The sequence below is a fragment of the Prenolepis imparis genome, unplaced genomic scaffold (genome assembly GCF_030444845.1).
Source record: "Prenolepis imparis isolate NDT839.2.m4 unplaced genomic scaffold, iyPreImpa1.0 SCAF_1, whole genome shotgun sequence".
Taxonomy (NCBI): Eukaryota; Metazoa; Arthropoda; class Insecta; order Hymenoptera; family Formicidae; genus Prenolepis; species Prenolepis imparis.
The window spans coordinates 5,048,209-5,068,915 of NW_028141159.1; the positions used below are offsets into that span (position 1 = coordinate 5,048,209).

Genomic DNA, 20,707 nt, shown 5'->3' on the forward strand with positions numbered 1-20,707 from the left:
TTCTTATATTAGACCTTATAGTTGCTATTGCTTCCTATATTCTATAAGCTTATATAACATTCTTAAATGTGTAAATCCATATTTCAATGGATGGTCTGAAAATATATGCTTTATTTACGTACAAATTTTCTGACACAGAGTGTACTTCGTTATCCATACAGCATCCAACTCTCATTCCTCTCCCTCATATTTTCGAGTCAGGTTTGTATATTCTCCATCCGGGCTATCATAATTTTCTATTGCTGGCGTTTTTGATGGACCTTTGGCTGTATATGGTAAAAGTCCTAAATCTACCTAAAAATATAGATGTGTATCATAGATTAAGTTGTAATATCAAAAATAAAGCAAATTTTATAATTTCCTGGATAAATTAAATAATTATTAATTATTATTAATTACTTGTATTGCTTCTTGATATAGTTCTTCCGATTCTGCTCTAAGTTCATCGAGTGCTTTCTGTTGTGAATATAATATAGAATCTATTATCTGAATATCAGCTAAATATTGTTGAGTTTTATATCTACTCCACTCTTTTTGTAGTAAGATTCTAGATTCCGCTTCCTCTTCTGACAGTGGTGGAAGCTGTCGCAATCTTTGCCTGAAATAAATTTCTACAATTAGTATTATATATACATAAATAATATAAAATTAACAGATCACTAATTATTTTTTGTTTCAAATAAAATTCAAATAAGATTTTAATATATATAAAGAGACTTACACTTTTTCGTCTATTAACTTAAATGGTACTTCTACCTCAGCAATTGGTTTCAGTTGTTTGGCGACCTTTTCTAATCTACGAATTTGCTTTTCTAATTTTCTCTTTCTTCTGTCTTCTCGTGCCCTGATAATCGCGGGATCTAATTTTTTCTTTTTTTTCAACGGTTCTCCCCTGCAAAGTAAATTAAAATTACAATATAATTATAGTACACGCGTAAGACATTCTTCAAATTACAATGAATATATCGACAACATTTATATAGCAACTTACAAGAGCGCACTACTGACTCTGAAGTACAATGGATTAGTACATCCCGATATATTTCGAATGCCGGGTATAATATGCGTAGATAATCTGAAAAAAAGTAAATATATAAATATTTAACGAATCTCTCTACACACCAAACTTAAAACATAGATATTTTTGATACACAATTTCGGTTAAATTATATTAGCAATTTTCCCAAAATTGCTCGTTTTAATAATTAAAATATTATTATATAAATAATGAAAATGAGAGAGAGAGAGAGAGAGCCACAATTACCGTGAAAATACAGGCAATAAATTAAAAACGTTCATCTTTGTAGAATAATTTCTTCGTTCTTGCACCTCTACTCTGATAAAAACTAAAAACATCACTGTGCGTCACTAGATGAATAGTAATAGCAGCATTGCCATCATAATTTGTAAATTCACTAAAATCTTTAACATGTCGATCAATCGGAAGTCCGTTCATATTATCACGTGATGCAGAATCGTTTGATTGACCAATCAGACGGAGGGAGTAAAGATTGATTCGCTCTGATTGCTCGATCAAACTGCAAAACGTTTCAAAGACTTCGTAGTGTCAAACGGTACGCATCCATTGATCGCGGTTCTCACGTGCGTCGTTGCTTAGCAACCGTTTGACATTACACTGACTGGCATCGCCGTGAGTATCATGCACGTTGAGGACGATTTAAAAAAGCAGCCTGACAATGACGGACGAAGTGCGACCCGAAGTGATAAAGAAAACGCAAGATCTGCTTGGAAAATATTTCAAGAAGCCACCGTTAACCGAGAAATTACTCCGGAAACCGCCGTTTCGCTTCCTCCACGATATTATAACGGCTGTAATTTCTTACATATACATATGTAAAATCGATACTATTCAGTGTTTTTCAATATTATTCTCTTCTTTTTTCTTTTTTATAATTTATTTCATATATTTTAAATTTATAGAGGATATACAGATTTATATAAAGCACGAGCTTGATTCGTGTTTAGGACATCTTGCACATGTGGATAAAAATTGATTTCAGATTATTAAAGAGACGGGTTTCTTGAAGGGATTGTTCACTGATGAGGAGTTAAATTCGGATAATATAAAGGATAAGGAAGCGAAGCTCGCCTTCTTGACAAAACTCATTGATGTTGTCAGTGAGTAATTTATTGTGCTTTTACATTTTATATTGCTATAAATATGTATATGTAAATATGTAATGTGTTTCAGGATTAATTTCGGGTGCTAATTTAATGGTCAGGGCAAGTAAGATAATTTCTGGTCAAGAGCCAACGAGAACAAATGAATTGCTGCAAGCCATTGGAAAAGCCCTTAATAAGAAAGTAATAAATTTTGTTATATAGAGATTAAAAAAAAAATAAAATAGTATATTTATTATGTATGTTAGGTCAGTAGCGCAGAAGCGATCGAGCATTACAAAAAAAGTTTGGAAAAGAAAAAAACTGGTTCAAAATCAAAATCTACAGTTAAAGAAGAAACTTCAAAAAAACCTGCATCGAGGCAGGCATCGCAAACGAGAAAATCGTCGGAGAAAGATAAAGTCTCGGAGCGAAAGAAAAGATCATCTAGCACTGGGAAAGTAACGTCGAGCGAAGCAAAAAGTGTCAATGATAAGCCCAATGAGAAAGCAAGAAAAGAGAATAACAAGAGGGAAAGTTCGAAGAATGTCGAAGCCATCGATATCCCACCGGCTGAGGTAAAAAAAATCATAGTTAAAGTCTTGTTTAAATATTGCTAAAATTTTGGGACTAAATTATTATTTCCTTCATTATTTGAAATTCACACAAAGTACTTACTAAAGAAAAGTAAAGAAGAAACAATCTCTTAATTTTAGAATTCAAGCAATTTGTTTTTTTAAAAGCATGTACTTTAAATTATATATGTTTTATTTAACATATTTTATTTTTATTATATTCAGCCAATTGAAAATAAAATTCCTGCTTCGGCGCAAAAAAGAAGGCCTTCTTCGTCTGCTAAAGTGAAGCAGAATGCTATCTCAACGACTGAAACGATGAAGGAGGAACAGCCACAACATCGAATTTCCTCAAGTAAAATAAGACATTCAGCACAAATAAATGGCTTGCAAGAGAAGATAGCAAATCTACCCTCCGAGACGTCCTTTAATGAAGAACAAAATAAATCAGAAACGAGCAATAACAAAGAAACTAAAAAAAGTGAAATATCGGAAGAAAATAAAGAACGGCAACAGAGCGCTGAAAAGAAGGAGCAAATGCCAATGTCAGAACTTGCAGGATCTCAAAACGAAACTACTGAAACGACGTAATGTGTTTAATTTTATAAATTTTTTGCTGATAATATCGGGATATACGATATATATGTATATATGTAATTTGATGATTGTTTCAGCGTTTTGCAGCAATCCAATGCAAGGCCTAAAACGTCCTTAAGACCACCTAGTGCTAGACCTATCAGTGCCAGACCAGCTGCTCCTAGGATAAGAACAAAGGCAGATTTTATTGTCAACGAGGAGATACAGTAAGATATTTATTTTGTAAGAAATTATTGATATTTAGTATTAAAATAAAAATAATTAAATTACGATTTACAGGACACCAGTGGGAAATATCAGTGTTATTGTAGAGAACGCTGACTTGAAGGATGACGATGATGCTGAAGATATGGTAGTCATGGAAACTAAAGGAACCGTTGGCGATAATTTAGAAACTGGAGATTACAAGATAGACAATCAGTTAATGCAGGAGCATGGGCATCTCGTGGCACAAATCTTAGAGACCCAAAGAGAATTGGTTAACACCGACAATGTCGATGTGTTACCGAAGAAAGTGGACATTGTAAGTATTGAAATATGTTATTTCTCTATATTTTTGTAGCAATTGCTGTTGTTTTTGCGAAACGTGTTGAACAGTCTGTTAACGAATAAGTATATTTGAGTATAGGCATGGGAATCAGGTTCGAAGCGCGATCGAGAAGCAGCAGCTAAGGAAATTGATAAATTACGTGGAACTATACAGACGCTAACGCGTACGACGAATCCTATGGGGAAATTATTAGATTATGTACAGGTAATATATATGTTATATGCATACTTTTATACATTAGTACATTTTTTTATGAAATATCCTATTTGTGTGATATCAGGAAGACGTAGAAATGATGCAGAAAGAACTATTGGATTGGAGAAAACAGTATCGTCACTTGAGCGAAGAATTGGAAAGAGAACAAAAGTATGTATACACATATGTGTATAAAACTTGCAATAAGCAGCCTTAATAATTCTTTAGTTTGTAAATACAGAAATATTAATAATAATATATTATTTATATTTTATTAATATATATTAATATTAATACTAATAATATTATTTAAAACGGAAATTTCTATTTCAGAGAAACAGAAGAGATGATAGAGCCTATGAAAGAAACATTGAAAGAAATTGATGGCAACATGAAGGCTCAAATGGACAAAATACGTCAAGTAAAGGTGCAAATCACTAAAAACGATCAAAAAATTCGGCGATTACTTAATGGTAATTTATAATGCGCGTATATTATTTACTGCTATTAGATTGTAAATATCTTTAAGACTATTGAAAATGTATAAAATTAATTATTTCATCATAAATTATATATAGCTTATTGTTAGATATAAAAAATACTTTATGTATAAAATTGTTTTATTTATCTGTTTATATTATTATAGCATTTGAAGATGTAACATGTGTATTTCTCTTGTAAATATTTAGTTACAATAATCTATATTTTAAAATATAGATAAAACTTTTGAAAATCTGTGCATGTTGTGCGCATAATCTGTGTTTTCCTCAAAAACTTAAAAACGACTTACCTACTTTTAATATATCCAAACCTTTAAGATTAAAATTCACAGCTTATCACAAATTTCATATTTATTCTGCAATTCTGTGACTTCTTCGCCAGATATTTTCTCTGATGTTTTACAATATAAGAACATGAGCTTCAAATCTGAAAGTATTTTAAGTTCCATATTATTAAACTTTTTAAATCAATCGTGAAAAATAAATGTATATTATTGCTTATACCTTGCTTTTCTAAATTACTGATAAACATAATGAGAGCTCTAAATCTCTTGACATCACTGAGATGTTTTAGATACGAGAATATTGGTTCTTCCCGTTTCATAAACTCTGTTTTGAGTATTATTAAAATATCACTAAAAATATCACTTTCCATTGAATCTTGAAATATTTTTGGTAAGTTACTTGGCGGTATTTGCTAAAAAATTTGTTTTCGGTTTAAATTTTCTGAGTATGTGTCATATTTGATGTGTAAAAAGTTATTAATTACCTTTAAATATCTGTATCTTATATCAGATAAAGTATATCTTTTCCAATTTATTAGGAATTGGACTGCAGTTTTCGGAATTGGAGATATTTCTATATTTTCGATAAAGCTTACTTCTGGTTTAGGTTGTGTAACACTTTCCCTATGCTTTGTATTATCAAAATGTACATTGGATAATTCTAGATGCTGATTTTCATTGCATGTTTTAATTTCCTTTTTAAAAGGTTTAGTTAAATCAGCCTCTTGTACAGGTATTCTTATTAATGGTTCCTAATTAATAGTAAAATATAGTTCTTTATCTACATAAAAAATGACATATTAAACTTACATGCAAACTTACTTTTGAACGTAAATGAGGAGGTTTTTCAATAGGTTCCACAACTGCTACATTATCTTTTTCTGGTAGCCAATCTGGAATGCGTGGATCTCTCTTTGATTCTCTTAGATTTATGGTTGTTGATTTTGCAATAGCTCCTTTGTTATTTACACTATCCTTTCTATTTTTATCATCCTTCATTATTTCAATTATTTTTTTATTTGATTTTACATTATCAAACATCTTCTCTGCCATTTTTTTCTCTATCGGAATATCTTTGGTTGTGTCTTTATCAGATATAATTGGCTAAAAAATAAATACAGAGTATTAACAACAATTTAACTCAATAAAAATAAAGAATACATACTTTTAAATTTTCAAGTCGTTTATTAATTTGACTAAGCAAGTCCTTTGCTTCTTTATTGGAAGGTTCTAATATCAACATTTTTTCTATGTCTTCCTTTGCCTCTTTATATTGTTTCAATTCCATTCTGGCTGTCGCTCGTCTGTGATAAGCTTTGACATAAGTTTCATCCAACTGTATCGCAGATGAACAATCTGCTTCTGTTGAATATAAGCTGTAATATAACAATACAATCAACAATTATGCAAATTATAGAAATTAACATAATTTGTTTATTAAAATCTTAAGGTATAAGATTTACTTGTCTTGCTTTAAATAACATAGTGCACGATTGGCATAAAATATAGCATCATAAGGAAAAATTTTTATTGCCTCACTGTATGAAGCAATTGCTTTATCCCATTTTTTTTGTTGCACAAAAATATTGCCTTGTTCTTTGTGTACTAATGCTTTGTCGTGATCTTTTTCCAATTCCTCCTTAGACATAATTTCATCCGAGGAATCATTGGATTGTTCCTCTTTATCTAATTCCTTGCACACTTTGTCCTTTGATATGAAAATAATAATATTAATCTCTTGCAAATGTTTCTTCAACAATTTTAAACTAGGAATTTGCATGCATATACAACATAAATATCACTTACAACATCAAATTTATCCCATGATGTGTAATCATAAGATTTTATTCGTTTGGAATTTTCAGTCTTCTTACTTTCTTTTACTTTTTCTTTCACGCATTTTTTCTTATTTCTGACTGGAGGCAGAACATTCTGGAATAAATATTACATATCTTATTAATTAACAAATTAAATGTATAATATATAGGCATTATATTTGCCAAAATTTGATGCTACACATAAATAAATTTGTAATGAATGTTTTTAAAATGTATAATTTGTACAAGGCTTTACAAGACACACACACACACACACACACACACACACACACACACACACACACACACACACACACACACACACACACACACACACACACACACATACACATGTGTAATATTATTCATTTATAATATAATTTTTTAATTTTATATATTTTTTAGCACATATATTATTGCATTTGTGGCATCGTTAACTTTTCGGTTGCAAAAATATACCTGTCCAGTGCGTTCATTCAGTAGTTCTTGTTCCTTTCGTTTCATTTCCTCTTCCCAATTTTTCAAGTCCAAAAACTCGCTTCGTAAATCCTCTGAATTGTCTTTTACCTGTTTTTGCATCAAAATAGACTCGTCAAGATCCATAATAAAAGAATTGCTTCGTATTTCATTCCATGTACCAATATGTTAGGTTATAGAATTGTGTAGCTTCCAGAATTTGACAGAAATAAAATGCGTGCAATTTTCAAGAATTATTGCATTATCTTCAGAGAATATAATCACTTTCTATGTTAACGGCAATTTGAGCGGGTTCATAAATATGTCGCAAGCTGGCGTCACAATTTACTTTTTTGTGTATTCTTTTTTTAATATTATTTAATGTGTGATGCGTGATGCGACAAAAATTGCATTCTTGCAGGCGCATCGGAAACCTCAGTAATAGTTTAAAGAAATTCTGAAAGAGAGATTTAGATTTGTAAGTATTGAGAATATCTGTAAAAATCAAATAAATATGATCAATAATAGATTAATAAAAAATGATTTATATAAAAATAAAGATAGCTTAAAATTATACCGAATCACTTGAAAACTCGATCACTGAATAAAGTACATTTATGTTGGAAAATATTTAAAAAATATTTTAATTTGTGCTATATATATATTATTTTTTCTATATATACATTTAATCAAATAATATATATTTTAACTTTTACTTTTTTATTCATAAATCTTTTGAAATATGGAATCGTGAAAATTGCTATTCATTAATTTAGGTGGTAGAAGATTTTTAAAAATATTATGAATAACAAAAGTTTCTCTAATATTTCGAACATCTCTTGGATATGTTTCTTACACATATTTTGAATTATAACATTTGCGCTTATAGACCGATTCGGATTGTGCGAGAGAGAAGACGCTATTAATTTCTCTTTCATTTGTCATCGTGAAAAGACACATCATTATATGATTATACACTCCCCTCTTGTAAAGCGATAGGGTTGATTTCGGAAGGGTGATTTCGCACCATCGCGGGCGCGGCTGGGCGCAAAAGCTCACGTGCATTTTACGTATGCGTGAGCTTGACATTCGGCCCTTTTTAGATCTTGGGCAATTGCCATCGGATCGCGATCGCGCCCAACTGCAATGTTTAATATTCCGTCGCCTATAACGAGAGAGCATGCGGCGGGTTTCGATTCACTCGCGGCGACCAGTTTGTCATCGACGAGCGTCAAGTGCGCACCCACGCGATAATGCCTCCTTTCGATACATCTCGAATCGTCGCGATCCCCGCGCGTTTCCGACGACGAGTTTTCGGCTCGTGATTCCGGACAAGATCGTTTCGCGATCCTCGTAATCGATCGCGTCAGGTGAAAATTACTTTTAGTGCAATCCGTTTTGGTTCGGGTTCCTTAAAAACGTTTATGAAGAATTTTTAAAACATTTAAATTGTTTACATTCTTTAAAAAACCGGCTGCGAGAAGATTTTTCCATTATGAATAGAGATTGAGTATACGAATCGAATGAGAAAATGTGCATTCAACACACACAGGGAGAAGATATTTTAAACATAATTAATTCTCTATCAATATTGTAATTTCAAATTACAGATATTTTTGTCGTTTTAATATTAACGAGATATTAGAGTTAAACAATTTTTTCCCGTGATTTATAAGCGAAACAACATACTTAGAAATAACCATATGTTAATTTTTAATCAAAAGCTGTGCAAAAAAAAGTTGTCATAAAAAAATATAATTCAAAAGACTGTTAAATAAGCCTCTAATCTAGTGTTTAAGTGGAGTGATTATTTATTTCTACCATAAGAAGTGTTTCCAAAGATGGAGAGAATTAAGGAAACTGAATTTAGAAATTAATTAATGATGCGAAAAGCATCGATTGATTGTTAATAATCTGCTAAATGAAGATCAAATTAATTCTCGCTCATACGTATATTCAAAATAGCCGCTGCTCTAGCCAGCTGATTTCATAAATTATACACCTGAAAGAGACATCGATTTGGATTTAATTTTTTGGATTTAAAGCGACAGATATTCGCATTGTGCGATGAAAAATGATTTTATGCAAAAAAGAAGATAACAAATGCGTTAGTTACGACTGATAAAATATTTTACACTGGTGAGTCAAGACTATCACGTCTTCAATTTTTTAGCGTATCTTGTATAACAATAGTAAAACAAATTGCTATGTAAAAAGACATACTCATAATTACGTACTCCTTCGCAAATTACACTGTAAAATTACATTAAAAGTTAAGTTCAAAATATGAGACAAAACTCGGAAATAAGTATAATGAGATCAGATTGAAAGCGCAAGATGCGTGAGAATAAAATGCATTTACGCGGAGAGGCTTGAAAGAAATTTATTTATTGATAATTTATATATTCGCTTCCGTGAAGTTATAAATATTTACGAGGATATTTACTATTTGGCGTGCATTTATTATCCATGCAACGTGGTCAAGACTTAAATCGTGATGTATGTCTGGTTTTACAATCATGTGTTATAAATAATTCACCAAGTGCACGTTGTTCACGCACTAGAAATTTGCATAAGTTACTTATAAATCAAATGTTAAAAAAATAATTTTTCTGTAAAATTTTTGGATAAAATTTATAACAATATTCACATTTTTTGTGTTAAAGCAAATCTAGATACGTTCCTGATTAATATTCAAAATTCTATCTTCTTTCTTCAGCACTACGTGCTGCTAAGACTAAATAATTAAATTTTTAACTAGCACAAATTAAATATGCTTTCGCGAAATTGATACATAATATCTGGAAAACGATTTGACAGTAGATACGACGCATTAATGCTATTTGTTAATGCTAATTTGTAACATATATTAAATCCCTAATTTAAAATAATTGTATTTTAAATTAATATTATGCTGAGCTCGTAATTAATAATTAACATACTGTGCTTTTTTATCATCTAACATTATAAATTATGAAAAATATGATTTTGTAAAGTCTAATAAGGCAAACGTATTTCTATTTTTAAGACAATTAAAAGAAATGATTTATATTAAACTTCTTATTTTCAAAATTATATTTGCATTTTAACCACGTGTGTCTCTCTCTCTCTCTCTCTCTCTCTCTCTCTCTCTCTCTCTCTCTCCATTTTTTTAAAAATAAATATATCTATATCAAGAATATATAATTATATTAATTATTATAAATAATTATGATAATTATGTTTGAGAATTAATTACTTATTTCTAATAATACTTATTTGTAAAAGATATTGACACAGCATTTAAAAATCGTATTTATAAAATTATATACATGTATAATAATTTCGGTCAGTTTAATTCGGTCTCTAAAGATATGTTGAACGCGATAAACTCGATCTTTAATCGAAATCTAAATCGGTAGCGCAAAAGGTCCTCCTTCCAGAAGAAATTCTAAATTCCGCGTTTTGTCCATGGTCGCAGTTTTCGTCGCGGATATTTTCGGTAAGGTCGCGCGGAAATATAATGCAATCGTCAGACGATATCCGGCGACGTTATTTCATACGCGTATTATTAACGGCGTACTCGTGATGCATTAACATTATATGAATGATTAAAGATAAAGCTATTATATCGAAGACACATTTAATTACTCGGATCTTGAATAGATTCGAGCCGAAAACACAAAGCGATCCATCTTGCGTAATTTATGTTATGCAGCTTGTCGGCCAAGAGATGCCACGCATGCCGATGGAGACTACGATTTCGCCAAACGCGAAAGAAAAACGCGATATGTCTGTGTCGACCGTATGATTTAATGTTGTGAAATAGTTCAATTATTATACAAGCTAGTTTATTATAGATCCGCTATATTTTTTTCAATGAGTACTAGCAGACTTGTATTTAAAATCAAATAACAAAGCGTTGATTCTCTCAATTCAATATCAAATTTTTTAATTATTAATTTTTTTAAATTAAATTGTTTTAATTATTAATTTTTTTTAATTATTAATTTAAATTTATGGAAAGTTTTTAATTATAGTAGATGCAATTAAATATAAATCGGAGGCACATTAAACTATTATAATTTATATATGTTTGACAAGTATGTATGTAGATATGAATAATTTAAAAAAACTTTTATGAAACTTTCTTAAAACATGTACACAAATTATATATGTAAATATAAATATCAAACAAAGAAATTATTACAATCAGAAAGATATCTCAAGTAAATGCCATATATGTATATTAGGGTGGTCGTTAAATGGAAGATCATGTTGGATGGTCATAAATCAGCTCCAAATGTAGAAAAAATGATTCTCTAATTTTTTCAGATTTTTATTTTCAGCCCTGAGTCTCCCTGTTTGCACGTGGATTTTTTCCATTTAAAAAAATATCAATTTAAGTAATTTTTAGATTAAAAATAGAATCAACAAACCTGATTTAAATAAGTTTCGCTGCCGTGAGGTATAGCATGAAATTGTATACGGGGTATTTCACTCGAGTTGTGTGTTATGTTATATTCTTATATCAATTTATTTATTTATTCATTTATATGTTATTTAAATATTATTTATATGATATTTTTTAATAATTTGAAAAAAATACTAATTTACTTCAGTTCTAGATGGAGTCAGCTGCAAAAGTAGTGAACAAAATTATTCAATTTTTCGTAAAAGATAGTAAAAAATCGTATATGGGCTATTCCACACGAGTCGTGGGTGTTTTTAATTCAGTTAATTATTTTTTATCCATTTTTCAAGCAATATAACGACGTATTTTATATTTTTTTGAATCTTTCTTGAACTTTAAATCGTCGTTATTTTCGATTATATAGGAAAAAGATGTGTAGGGAATTCCATTCCAGTGCTCAATGATTAAGCGCAAATTTTCGATAATTTGTTTTTTTTTTTTAGAAAAACAATTCGAGGAAATCAATAATCAATGGTTAAGAAATTTTAAAAAAATCTAAAAAACTAAAAGTCGCAAAGTTTCAAGGAATATTATTGTACTGTATAATTGTATTTATTCAAAGTATAAAAAGAAAGTCGATCATACAGAATTAAAATTGTTTCATAATCGTCTCTTTTCTTGTAGGAAACATTTTTCGGTATTCAGAGACAATTTGCAACACGAACATTTTTTGGTCTTCGGTTCTCGTCAAGAGTGAAATACCTCATATACGATGTTTTACTATTTTCACGGCAATGAAACGTATTTCATAAAATGTCGCTATTTTAGACTAGAACTAACTTAAATAAATATTTTTTAAATGAGAAAGAAAATTACGTGCCAACAGGGAGACTCAGGGCTCAAAATAAAAATCTGAAAAAATTAGAGATTTTTTTTTTCACATTTAAAGCCGATTTACGACTATCCAACATTAAAATTCTGAAAAAACCCATATAAGGACCACCCTAATGTATATAAGTCTAAGGAAAGAAGAAATATATTGCAATAACGTTGCTGCGCAAGAAATAACATTTCTTTTTTTTGTGGACATTTAAAAATATTTATATAGCATAAGAAAATAATAATGATAATAAAAATTGCAAGAGTAAATCTTAGATGATCTTTCATTGTCAGATACTTGGAAAGCTTCAAAAGTCAAATGATGACAATTAAGGTGCCAAGCTCGCGATGGCAATTGCCGCTGCATCGTTCTGGCTGCGCTTCGAGATACATCCTCGAGGTATCGATCGACAAAGTGCATCCCGAAGTGCAGCCGCAATGATCTCACAGAAATCTCGTGCAAATCGTGAGTTTACCCAGACACTTGGTGGTTACTTCGACGCCCGAAAGTTATATTTACCGTCGTATTACTGGCGCGATTCCCGAGACAGACGTTTTACTATTAGACATTATTTACGATGGGTCCCGTGACAGAAAAAAATGCAGTCACGCCGGCAATCTTGAGTCACCATTCGATGACGTTTTACTTGTGACGTGTGCAACTGTCATATCAATGCAATCTGAAACCGTCCAGCTCATAGTTATGACGAAATATGCATATAAAGAGTGCCCAGAATGATACAGGTGTAAACTGTAAAATGAAATTAATGCAACATTAATCTGACCAAACTTAAAATAAATGCTTAATCACAAAAAATTTTCTTTTTATAAGCCGGGATGTAGTTTATATTTGCCTCATATTCACTGATGAAGTTTTAATGTTTGTTAATTAGCAGAAGTCTCATAATGTCTTTATATTTGCCTCGTATACGCTGATGAAGTTTAAATATTTGTTAAATAGCAGGAGTTTCATAATGTCATAATGATATGACTCTATCTATCTTCTTAGCCTTTATCTTCATCGAGCGAAATCTTTTATACGGTAAATGCGATAAATCTTTTATACTGTGCTTGAACTATGATCCTTATTATTGACATAGCATTGGAATATAGACGGATATAATATCTAAGCCTGAGTTATTCCGTTTTTAGTAGGAGTTTTGCATTCCGGATATTTCTGGCGAATGATGCGATCGCATATGTTACTAATGTCACTGCGATGATCTTGGATCTTGGATCGCGAGAAGATTTTCGTTTCTCTTATTGTTAGTCTTAAATGAATCTTCTCGATGAATCGCTTTGCTCGGACGATTTGGTTGCGAATAATCGTAATTAACCGGTAATTAACAGTCTCATAGTCGTTTAGGACAAAATTAAAATCAAAAGTAATATATATATACACGACATCATTCGTATAGAGAAATCACAAAATTGCATTTTACAATGGCCTAAATTAATTGTCTATTGGCACAACTCATGCTAAAACTGCGACAACAATACATAGCTCGCTGCACTATTAGACATACATAAAAGCGCTATAATAGCTTGCAGCAAACATAGATGTCTGTGTAGATGCTACATGAATTATGTAGTAGACAGTAATTTGGTGGATATTAAGACGTGGAAAATATTACAATATCTTATACATTTAATACTATAGTACATGTATATACATGTATATATATTAATAATTATATTCAATATAATTTATAATTAATAATTATTATTAATTAATATATTTATTATAATTATTTATACATAAAATATATATTTTTAATTTAAAAAAGTACCATTATTTTTTTAGCTAATGTGTATTTTTAAACAATTATTTATCAATTGCAGGAATTATCTAGCTGTTTGATCTAAGGTTTATCTGAAGATTGAGTTAGCATTTGTTTGCAGTTGGTACGTAATTGAATAATGAAAATTTAAAATATAGAAATATAAAGAATAGAAATATAAATATAAAGAACATATCAATAAATGCTATTTATGTATTAATAGCTCCGATACTGCAGTTATTTCAAAATGGCCAGTGCTTGGAATGGATTATTTTGCGTTAGGATACGAGCCTATTTCGGTACAATAGCTGGTCCATCTTAAATTAAAAATTATTTAGGTGAAACATGTATGTATATGTATTAAGAAATAACATTTTTAAATATTTATATTAAAACAAGATCTAAAGCAAGACTTTTGATACGTATTTCTCTCTCTTTGTCCATTATTCCGTTCTATGTATATGAATTAGCTTATAAAAAAATTAATTTTATTTATTAAAATAAATTAATTTATATACAAATTTATGATTATAATAAATAAATTTTAATATCGTAACAGACGTTTCTCTTTAGCTGCATAACTTCTTTCAAAAATATTTTAATGACTAAACATGTTGCAGTTTAAAATTGCAGTGTAATTTTGCTCTTAGGTTCGGTAGGAGAAAATTTCTGAAAGTATGAGTAACAATGTGCTCGCGAGCACGTCGTTCTCGAGAAGAAATTGTACGGTGTTCTTAAATGGATAAACAATGACAGTCTCTTATCAGTATGAGGTCGCCAGTTCCACCAGCGGTGGATTCACCAGGCTTTTGTTTATGTGGCGTGGTTCCCTGTACAAGCTCATCTATAGGGAACTGCTACTTTATCTGGTTCTGTTCGGCGCCTTGTCCGCACTTTATCGTCATGCTTTTAATACCACGCAGAAAAGGTGGATATTATTTTTAACGTTGAATAAATATATGTATATATATAAAAATTATTATTAATTATTTTAATAATCTTGTCATATATTCAAAGCAATAACTTATTACATACAGAGAGAATTTTCTCTTAGAATTTACCCCGAAAATCATGGTAATCGTGGGACAATATAGTATGGAAAGAATTTTATGAGAATTTTTCTGATTAATATTTATCACAATAAAAATAATATAATATCTATTACATTATTAAAATATAAAATATGTTTGATTAATTTTACTAAACTGCATAGTTAAATTAATCAAACATATTTTATATTTTATTGTGATAGATATTATTATTTTTATTGTGATAAATATTAATCAGAGAAATTCTCATAAAATTCTTTCCATACCATATTGTCCTACGATTACCATCATTTTCAGGATAAATTTTAAAAGAAAATTTTCTCAGTGCAATTAGTTAAATTTTTCTAGTAATTTTTTAAGAATATATTTGTAATGTTTTATTATTTATTTATATATTTATATTATTTTATAAGAATTGTAATATATAACACAATTACAGAGAGTTCGAGCAAGTTGTTATTTACTGCGATACCTTGATCAAATTGATCCCGTTGAGTTTTGTGCTCGGATTTTACGTATCCTACGTGGCGCAGAGATGGTGGAAGCAATACAAAGCAATACCGTGGCCTGACAAGTGAGTTTGGAAGCAGTTACTAAACACAATGCACTATAAATTTTTAATTAAAATCCTAAATTTTCAACAGCAAAAAATAATATTGTCTCTTCTCTTAAATAAAGAATTTGGAGAAAACCAACTAGCAAAATAATCGATAAAAGAAAAGCGCGCAAATGTAATTTAAAAAAAATTTTTTTTTTCTGCAGAGTGATGCATCTCGTGGCTCTCTACATCAGCGGAAACGACGAGCACAGTCGGATGCTGCGCAGGGCCCTTATGCGTTATCTGAACCTCTCTCTGTTACTCGTTCTACGTTCCATCAGTTCGGCAGTGAAGAGACGATTTCCCACTCTCGATCATGTCGTTGATTCTGGTAAATCGCAATAAAAAGACTATATCGATCAACATAATAATCGATCATCATAATGATTAAAAATTAACAAGGCTGAACAAACGTCTTGTAGGTTTCATGACCATGTTGGAGCTCGAATTGTATCAGTCGGTGCCAAGCAGCGAGTTTAACACCTATTGGATACCGTGCACGTGGTTCGTTAATCTTCTCAAAGAGGCACGCAAAACTCACAAACTACCTGACGCGCAAGGTTTAAAGCTAATTATGGAGGTGCGAATATAAACTCTGTATGTCTTTTACATTTATTTGCTGAACATCTTTTTATAAGTCTAGGAAAATTTCCTTCATTATTTCAACAAAGCAAAGCTTTCACAAAGGAAGAAAAAATTGTTATATAATATAAATATCAATAGGAATAATAATATTATATCAATATACTGTGTTAAAATGAAAGAAGTTAATGCCAAAAATCTTTTCAAAAATTGTTATTGTCTAGCTTTTTTTTAACATCATAAAAGTAAATAGAATTATATTAGATTATATTATAATTTTTCGAAGATGTAATCTCAAACATATCTTTTTTGTTTCTTTCTGCCGTGTCAATTTTCTTTTAGCAACACTGCATATATGATTATATAAAAATATAACTAAAAAAGTCAATCGTTCGGTGCAAGAACGATTAGGTTTTACGAGCATCTACTGCGACGACGAGTCGATATATATATATAGCCGATTAGAAATAGTCGTAAATCTACGTGTCGCGGTCTATATCAACCACGTTTTTATTTTTTGCGATTAGACACACGTGTCTCAATCGCATTATGCGTTTGCACGTTACAAAGCAAAAGGCAATTTTAATGCGCACGATAAACTTTTGTTAGTCAGCAAGTATGTGAGGAAATTTAAAAGCAGATTTTTTGTCACAGTGTAACAATTGAATCAATATATCATTTATATTTTCGATTGTAATTAATTCAATTTCTTTTAGCGGCACGCTAGATAATTGCTAAGCAGCTTAATTGTGTTCAAACACACGGAAAAAAAATATTAGCTATCGTAGCTAAAATTAAGGTATGGTAGCTAAATTTCAGGTGTATATTATGAACACCTAAAATTTTAGCTGCGAGGTCTATTTTAATTAGCTGAAAGTTTTTAACTGTAACACACAAAGATTTAGCTGCTGTACACATCACTAATAAGTAACTGTGACAATATATGTTGTAACAATTAGTTATAGCGTGCGCATTGTTTAGCTATTATAGATATAAGTTTTGCTGTCATAGCAAATCCGGAGTTTTTATACAGCTAAAATAATATCAATGAGAACTATAATTGATTGCAATCTATTGCAATCTATTAGATTTATTATGGCAACTTCTTGATAAATTTTACCCGACAGATAGCATATCTTCGTCTCTTTTCAGATAAGTTTTAGAAAAAAGACATATGCTATCTATCGGGTAAAATTTACCAAGAAGTTGAAACAATCGGCCCTAAGATTCACAGACATTGATAAAAATACGGGAACAAATAAAAACACATGGACAAATATAATTCTGTTCATATCGATTCTGGTATATCTTTCGTTGACACGTACGTCTTATTGTGAATCCATATGAATCCATGGCAATAACAAACAAACAAAAACAAATGCTTAATGTATGTATGCGATACTTAAATATATAGCTCACACAGCAATTCTTTTTATTTTCGTATAAATGTCTAAATGGTTTTGCTGAGTGAAATATATTAATTAGCTGAAATAGCTAACTGTATGTTGCTAAAAAAAATAATTGTGACAGATATGCACAGTTTGCTATCATATCGAAAAATTAGTAACAACAGCAAATTTGTTAGTTACAGCAGCAAACACAGTTTCAGCAAATCATGATTAGCTGCGGTAGAGAATATTTTTTTTTCCGTGCACAATTAATTAATCGATGTAAAGCCTTTCTCGTGCTCGGTAACGAATGCATACTTGATTTGCAGGAATTTAGCGAATTTCGAACCAAATGCGGCCTTCTGTGGAGCTACGACTGGGTGTCGATTCCATTGGTGTACACTCAGGTGGTGACACTCGCTACTTACAGCTTCTTTGCGGTCGCCCTGGTCGGCCGACAATACATTGACGGTGTCGAAAAACAATTCCAATTAAAAATAGATAAATACGTGCCTATTTTTACGATTCTGCAGTTCTTTTTCTTTATGGGATTGTTGAAAGTAGCCGAACAGCTGATAAATCCCTTCGGAGATGACGATGAGGATTTTGAGCTGAACTGGCTGATCGATCGTCATATGAAGGTAGGAAAATTTCATTAAAGCTTATTTTCGGGAAATTATTTTTTTACATCTATATGTGTAAACGATAGGTATCGTATCTCGGAGTGGATACGTTGATGAACTGCTGTCCTCCGCTCGTTAAGGACATTTATTACGACTCCGAAAATATAAGCCTGCCGTATACGGAAGCGGCAGCGGCGTACAAGAAGCAAACCTATCGTGGTAGCGTGGCGAATATGACGTTAGTATTTTGTATATGTGTAATTTACAATGATATTTCAAGTTCTGGCTGATCGAGTATTTATAGAATTGTTGATTTAAAAAAAAAGCGCTCTCTATGAGCCTTGCAAGTCTTCGTCTTGAGAATCCTGTCTTAAAGAATCTTGAAGAAGTACAGCTTTATATTTAAAATTTATATTTAAAGTTTGTTACGATATTATGACGTTCGTTTTTTATTGGTTCTTTAGGGTACCCGAAGAGAAACAAATGATGTTCCTGCCCGAAATTTTGGAGGAAGAAGAGGAAAATAGAACTGTTCCGACACCTCGCACTTCCACTCCCAGTTTAGCGATTCCAAGTGAGAGTCCGGAGAATGAAAGGCGGTAAGATTGCGAAGATGGTTCGCAATTGTTTTAAAACAATTGTACAACTATAATTATTGTATTCCCGCCATACCTGTATTCTAATTATAAATAACCGTAATTATTTTAATCATAAAGTATCATAAATTCACCGCAAATTTTCTTTCCAATCAATTATAAAAAAATACGTCTAAAACACTGAGTTCTTGAAATGAATGAATAGATATAAACAAGTTTCCGTTCCAGAGCAAACACTTCGTACTTTCGAAATGACGCGATACAGGAACTCTATTAAGTTAGACTCGTTTGTTTCAGCCAGATCAGCGGGTCCCCTGCAACACCTGCGAAGATGGCTGGCAATTGTTCCGAAACGGTTGTGCAGCTGGATGGGCAAGAGCAATCGATTGAAATGGAGCACCGACATGTCATAACCGAGACTGTCAGGAAATTCTCTGCCCTGGCAAAGGGTTCGGCGTCTCGCACAGGGAAATCTTTCTTCTCGGTATTAACGAAATCGTCCAAGCCAGTAATGCATCCTTGGCCGAGCACGACGAATATCTCGCGTCCTGCACAGACATCCATTCAGCCGAGTTCCACGTCGATCGTTCTTGAGGAGGCAAGTCCCCGGATGAAGGACTCGTTCAAGAGTCTTCGTCAATCCTCCATGGAGGATTCCGAGGGACGACGACCGAGCGTCTCGTCACAGAGCGATAGAAGCCAGGAAGGCGTCGTAAACTCGGCATTCGCCGAGGAGAAATTGCACGAAGTGTCGGATATCTGCGATTGCGATAGCGCAAAGGAGGAATACGATAACTCCGATCCTCCGCATCAGCGTGAAGACTCCTGCCAGCATCTACCGTTTCCAGAAGCGATTGATTTGTCCGTAATCAGCGGCGAATCGAGTCGTCCGTGTAGTCCAAAGTACCTGATGAGCAAGAGAGACCGCTCGATTAGCAATTCCAAGAAGAAAGGGGGCATCCAATGGCCGAGATTATTTGGCAGACCGTCTCGCAGAAGAACCACCGACAGTATCCCCGCGATAAACACGATGCTGAGTCAAACTAGGAGCTCACCGAATCTGAGGAATCTAGAAGAGCGGAAGACTGCGCGAAGTATCAAACTTGATCCTTCTTGCAAGCAGGAAGACGATTCCAAACTGTGAATGATGTAATATGTCTGGGTTCGTGTTTTGATGTAATTTCTGCAAAATTTATCCTTAAATTTGTGTGAATCTCTTGAAGACAGAAATTTTGTTAATGAGATTATTTCTCGCTAAGAAATCTTTCAATGCGAAAATTGGACATTACGCTCTTTTCTCTCTCTATCTTTCTCTTTCCACATTTGATTATGAATTTTAATAAAGTTTCGACGTCCTTTATACAACTTTAAAACAATCTTAAAACTATCTTGTTAAAGATTGATAGTGCTGTGAAAAAAACTATAGAAAACTATATGTTTATTCTGCATGATTTTCCATTACATTATAATTTATTCATAGAATTATCTAAAGTGACAATAATAGATGAATAATAATATGTTCTTTATCTTTATGATGACCAGTGACATAAAATATTCTATCTACACATTTCACTTTATTATTATGATTATGAACAGGTATGTAGAGAATATATACACATCCACAGAAGCATAGCAATTTACGATTACAAATATATCTATGTAAATATTGTAAATATATTGTAGAATATATTCCATATTGTATTATGGAAAAAGAAAAATTATT

The 20,707-nt window shown here is 31.6% G+C and overlaps 4 protein-coding genes across 8 annotated transcripts; 2 read left to right on the plus strand and 2 right to left on the minus strand.

The window, feature by feature from the left end:
- Positions 1-19: 19 nt before the first annotated feature.
- On the minus strand, positions 20-1,405 carry Mrpl40 (mitochondrial ribosomal protein L40). The gene is made up of 5 exons (XM_083050812.1): positions 1,265-1,405; positions 992-1,075; positions 722-892; positions 400-598; positions 20-294 (listed from the first exon to the last, which is right to left on the minus strand). Exons 1-5 carry the CDS (start codon positions 1,354-1,356, stop codon positions 172-174), a joined length of 669 nt encoding a protein of 222 aa, XP_082906938.1. The 5' UTR covers positions 1,357-1,405; the 3' UTR covers positions 20-171.
- Positions 1,406-1,593: 188 nt separating this feature from the next.
- Ift54 (intraflagellar transport 54) lies at positions 1,594-4,609 on the plus strand. The gene is made up of 10 exons (XM_083050742.1): positions 1,594-1,832; positions 2,022-2,139; positions 2,213-2,325; positions 2,391-2,699; positions 2,922-3,283; positions 3,371-3,499; positions 3,573-3,816; positions 3,922-4,047; positions 4,124-4,209; positions 4,372-4,609. The coding sequence occupies exons 1-10, from the start codon at positions 1,698-1,700 to the stop codon at positions 4,520-4,522; spliced, it is 1,773 nt and encodes a 590-aa protein (XP_082906868.1). The 5' UTR covers positions 1,594-1,697; the 3' UTR covers positions 4,523-4,609.
- Spag (RNA polymerase II-associated protein spaghetti) lies at positions 3,277-7,344 on the minus strand. Of its 2 annotated transcripts, XM_083050764.1 has the most exons (9): positions 7,099-7,344; positions 6,629-6,754; positions 6,286-6,530; positions 5,988-6,198; positions 5,645-5,926; positions 5,308-5,574; positions 5,043-5,235; positions 4,829-4,965; positions 3,277-3,453 (listed from the first exon to the last, which is right to left on the minus strand). In XM_083050764.1, the coding sequence occupies exons 1-8, from the start codon at positions 7,240-7,242 to the stop codon at positions 4,865-4,867; spliced, it is 1,569 nt and encodes a 522-aa protein (XP_082906890.1). In that variant the 5' UTR covers positions 7,243-7,344; the 3' UTR covers positions 3,277-3,453; positions 4,829-4,864. The 2 variants fall into 2 exon arrangements, with proteins under 2 accessions (XP_082906890.1, XP_082906899.1); XM_083050773.1 differs by lacking the exon at positions 3,277-3,453 and having other exon boundaries at positions 4,683-4,965; positions 7,099-7,343.
- A 954-nt stretch (positions 7,345-8,298) lies between these two features.
- Positions 8,299-20,632, plus strand: LOC145943248 (bestrophin-4). 4 transcript variants are annotated; one of them, XM_083050729.1, is made up of 12 exons: positions 8,299-9,234; positions 12,662-13,706; positions 14,210-14,272; positions 14,372-14,495; positions 14,799-15,076; positions 15,637-15,771; positions 15,960-16,126; positions 16,218-16,375; positions 18,095-18,406; positions 18,475-18,626; positions 18,853-18,987; positions 19,282-20,632. In XM_083050729.1, the coding sequence occupies exons 5-12, from the start codon at positions 14,898-14,900 to the stop codon at positions 20,126-20,128; spliced, it is 2,085 nt and encodes a 694-aa protein (XP_082906855.1). In that variant the 5' UTR covers positions 8,299-9,234; positions 12,662-13,706; positions 14,210-14,272; positions 14,372-14,495; positions 14,799-14,897; the 3' UTR covers positions 20,129-20,632. The 4 variants fall into 4 exon arrangements, with proteins under 4 accessions (XP_082906855.1, XP_082906852.1, XP_082906847.1 ...); XM_083050726.1 differs by having other exon boundaries at positions 12,662-12,833; XM_083050721.1 differs by lacking the exon at positions 12,662-13,706.
- Positions 20,633-20,707: the final 75 nt, after the last annotated feature.

Coding starts and splice junctions, on each gene's coding strand:
- Mrpl40 (XM_083050812.1), bottom strand. CDS start 1,356: ATGTTTTTAGTTTTTATCAGAGTAGAGGTGCAAGAACGAAGAAATTAT. Junction 893..991: donor AGAGTCAGTAGTGCGCTCTT/GTAAGTTGCTAT, acceptor TTTACTTTGCAG/GGGAGAACCGTTGAAAAAAA. Junction 599..721: donor AAGTTAATAGACGAAAAAGT/GTAAGTCTCTTT, acceptor AATTTATTTCAG/GCAAAGATTGCGACAGCTTC.
- Ift54 (XM_083050742.1), top strand. CDS start 1,698: ATGACGGACGAAGTGCGACCCGAAGTGATAAAGAAAACGCAAGATCTG. Junction 3,284..3,370: donor AACGAAACTACTGAAACGAC/GTAATGTGTTTA, acceptor TGATTGTTTCAG/CGTTTTGCAGCAATCCAATG. Junction 4,210..4,371: donor GAATTGGAAAGAGAACAAAA/GTATGTATACAC, acceptor TTTCTATTTCAG/AGAAACAGAAGAGATGATAG.
- LOC145943248 (XM_083050729.1), top strand. CDS start 14,898: ATGACAGTCTCTTATCAGTATGAGGTCGCCAGTTCCACCAGCGGTGGA. Junction 16,127..16,217: donor CGATCATGTCGTTGATTCTG/GTAAATCGCAAT, acceptor AACGTCTTGTAG/GTTTCATGACCATGTTGGAG. Junction 16,376..18,094: donor GTTTAAAGCTAATTATGGAG/GTGCGAATATAA, acceptor CTTGATTTGCAG/GAATTTAGCGAATTTCGAAC.
- Spag (XM_083050764.1), bottom strand. CDS start 7,242: ATGGATCTTGACGAGTCTATTTTGATGCAAAAACAGGTAAAAGACAAT. Junction 5,927..5,987: donor AACGACTTGAAAATTTAAAA/GTATGTATTCTT, acceptor TTTATTTTTTAG/CCAATTATATCTGATAAAGA. Junction 5,575..5,644: donor CTCCTCATTTACGTTCAAAA/GTAAGTTTGCAT, acceptor ACTATTAATTAG/GAACCATTAATAAGAATACC.